Source organism: Lipotes vexillifer, unplaced genomic scaffold, assembly GCF_000442215.2.
Source record: "Lipotes vexillifer unplaced genomic scaffold, Lipotes_vexillifer_v1.1 scaffold56, whole genome shotgun sequence".
NCBI classification, from domain to species: Eukaryota; Metazoa; Chordata; class Mammalia; order Artiodactyla; family Lipotidae; genus Lipotes; species Lipotes vexillifer.
The window spans coordinates 592,933-596,117 of NW_006798991.1; the positions used below are offsets into that span (position 1 = coordinate 592,933).

At 44.7% G+C, this 3,185-nt stretch overlaps 1 protein-coding gene across 1 annotated transcript in view; it reads left to right on the plus strand.

Annotated features, from left to right (window-relative positions):
* The first annotated feature begins 311 nt into the window (after nt 1-311).
* LOC103084300 (butyrophilin subfamily 2 member A2) overlaps nt 312-3,185 on the plus strand; it is a 9,009-nt gene continuing 6,135 nt past the window's right edge. The window contains exons 1-2 of the mRNA XM_007471248.1: nt 312-420; nt 1,169-1,516. Coding sequence (XP_007471310.1) covers nt 336-420; nt 1,169-1,516 — 433 coding nt within the window. The 5' untranslated portion in view covers nt 312-335. The remainder of the gene's footprint in view (nt 421-1,168; nt 1,517-3,185) is intronic.

Genomic DNA, 3,185 nt, shown 5'->3' on the forward strand with positions numbered 1-3,185 from the left:
GAAGGGAAGGGAGGGAGGATGGGTTTGGAAGAATATCAAGTGACGTCTGAAGAAACTCAACTCTGGCCGGAGAAGTGAGCCGAGGAGGGCAGAAAACTGTCTTCCCGATCGTTGTATTGTTGGCTTATTCCCTGGAATGTTTAATGAAGCCATCTATCGGGAAATACCTGAACCGGGAGAGGAAGGGGGCTGCCCAAGACAGCAGTTGGGGCGCTGATGATAACCAACACGGGTTACAGGAAAGTTTGACCTAGATCAGAACCGTAGTGCCGAGTCTCCCTGGCTGATTCTCCACGTCTCTCTAGGCTTCCCGTCCCTGCCTCTCGTGGGTGCTTATGGAGCCAGTTGCTTCTCTGCATTTCTCCCTGCCAGGCTCCCTTCTCTTCTTCCACCTCCTCAGCTTGTTTGCAGCGGTCTCAGGTAGGGGTGCATGGCACTAACTCCTATCAACTTCTCAGAAAGGTAAATCAGCACTTAAGTCTGCAAAGAGGAAGGGTAAAGAAGGGCTGCAGTTGTGTTCACTCACCTTTTCGTTCTGCACACGGTCTTCGAACGGATCCCAGCGCCCTCCATTAGCAATCCAGTGAGAGCCACAAAAGGCGAGCTGCATATATAACTTAAAATTCTTAGTATCTACGTTTAAAAAAGTAAAAAGAAACAGATAAAACAACCTTTCATAATCTATTTTAACTCCACATAACCAAAATATTATTATTTAAACTTTTAATTAATGTAAAATATTAACAGTGAGATTTAACATTTTTTTCTAAATTTTCAAAATTGTGTGTACTGTACATTTACAGCACACTACAATTGGGACTAGCTAGTGGCTATCATATTGGACAGCTCAAGTTTATAGTATACTCCAGGCACTGTGCTGGTTTGGGAAATAGAAAAAGATCTGTGTAAGCTCAGGGTCCATGGGGGGTATCAGGGTATGCTTCTTAATGTGTTGTTCAAGAAGAATTAGCATCCTCAATAGACACCCCTCCTACCCCAGCTAGGTGTCTGTTACTATCAACCAGCCACATCTCTTGGCCCCCAGAATCCTGAGCCCAGGAAGCCCCTTAGAAAGAACATGTCTGTGCCCTGGTATATCCACTTCTTTTCCCAGCTTAGAGAGTTGATGGCTGGTGCCCTTGTCTGACTCTACCGCTTTGTTGAACAGTCCAATTTACTGTCCTGGGACCAGCTGATCCAATTCTGGCCATGGTGGGAGAAGACACCAAGTTACACTGCCACCTGTCACCTGAGAAAAACGCTGAGGGCATGGAGGTGCGGTGGTTCCGGACGCAGTTCTCCCCTGCAGTGTTCGTGTACAAGGGCCATCGAGAGAGAACGGAGGAGCAGATGGAGGAGTACCGGGGAAGAACAACCTTTGTGAGCGAAGCTATCAGCAAAGGGAGCGTGGGGCTGATCATACACAACGTCACAGCCCGCGAAAACGGCATCTACCGCTGTTATTTCCAAGAAGGCAGATCCTACGACGAGGCCATCATGTACCTGATGGTGGCAGGTACGACCTTCCATTTTGTTCCATTGCTTTTTCACAGCCTGACTCTTAGGGAAAGTTTTTCTCCTCACCTCAGGCCCCCTGCAGACCAGCAGATTTTTGCCTAGAATCCCCTTTAATCAGGGCGGGTGGCTTTCCCCTGCTCAAAGACCCAGTGAGTGGGTTTGCTCTGCTAAACGGTGGGCATCGACTCTTGAGACGCACACACAGAACTCAGCTGTCACCTTGAGTAGGGGCGAATGCTTAATCCCTACAAATTATTCTTATGCCTACTTGTGAGAGATCTCTAAGCATCTTCCTCAGTAACATGTTTTAGAATTAGACATCTTTATTGTGAAGTATTATACTCATACAGAAAAACTCATAGAACATTAATGTACAGATTACTGAATTATTATGAGCTATAACCCATGTAACCACTACGCACGTCAAGAACTAGAACACTGCCTTCTACTGACCAAGTTAGTTTGCTAGGGCTGCCGTAACAAAAGGACCACAGACTGGGTGGCTTAAACAACAGAAATGTATTTTCTCACAGTTCTGGAGGCTGGAAGTGCAAGATCAAGCTGTCAGCAGGTTTGGTTTCTTCTGAAGCCTCTCTCCTCGGCCTGCAGATGGCCACCTTCTCACTGGGTCCTCACGTGGTCTTCTCTCTGTGTCTTCATGTGGCCTTTCCTCTGTGGGTCCACGTTCCTGGTGTCTTTCTCTGTGTGTCCTAATCTCCTCTTCTTATAAGGACACCAGTCAGATTGGATTAGGGCCCACCCTAACAGCCTCATTTTAACTTAATTACCTCTTTAAAGGCACTCTCTCCAAATACATGCACATTCTAAGGGACTGGAGGTTAGGGCTTCAACATATGAATCTTGCGGGGGCACATCATGCCACTTCTCAAAATCCCCAACTTAAACAGGTTCCTAGGAAGAGACAGGCTGTATAATGAGAAATATACATCCTTAATAGGTACTACACATTTGTTTTCCAAAGTGTTTGTACCAATATACACTCTCACCAGTCATATATGAGGCTCCATACCTTTTTCATCAAGTCCAAAGAGAAGTTTTTCACATGTGATTTCAATCTACTTTTTTCTTTTTCATAAGTTATTTTCCATGAGTGTGAGGATCAAACACCATCCTTGACCCTTTTTTACCCTCCTTCCCTACTTTTTTCCTCAGCACCTATCACCTTCTTACTTATATGCATTTTACTTATTTATCCAGATTATTATGGCTCTTCCACTAGAATGTAGATTTCATAAGGGATTGTTTTCTATTTTTCTCCTGCTGTATCCACACCTTTAGAACAGACCCTGGTGCATAACAGGTGCTGAACAAATATTATTGAAGGATTAAATGAATCTGCTCCATAAAGCTGTAAGTGATCATCACATCGTGCCCGAGCTATCTCTATTCTAAGCCTGAGATCTGCTTTTTTTTAACCTTTTTCCATGAGCCTCTTACCAGTCCATTCTTTTAATCATCTTTGAAGTATGCATTAGTCAGGATTGTCAAGGTTATGCTCTGGTCACAAGCAGCCCTCAAATCTCAGTACATTAAATCAACAAAGGTCTATTTCTAATACATGAAATATATCCTTCCTGAGTCTGGTGGGGCTCTACTGCGTACAGATCTGCCTGGAGCTTTGTGGTTCACCTGAGGAGAGGGAAAGA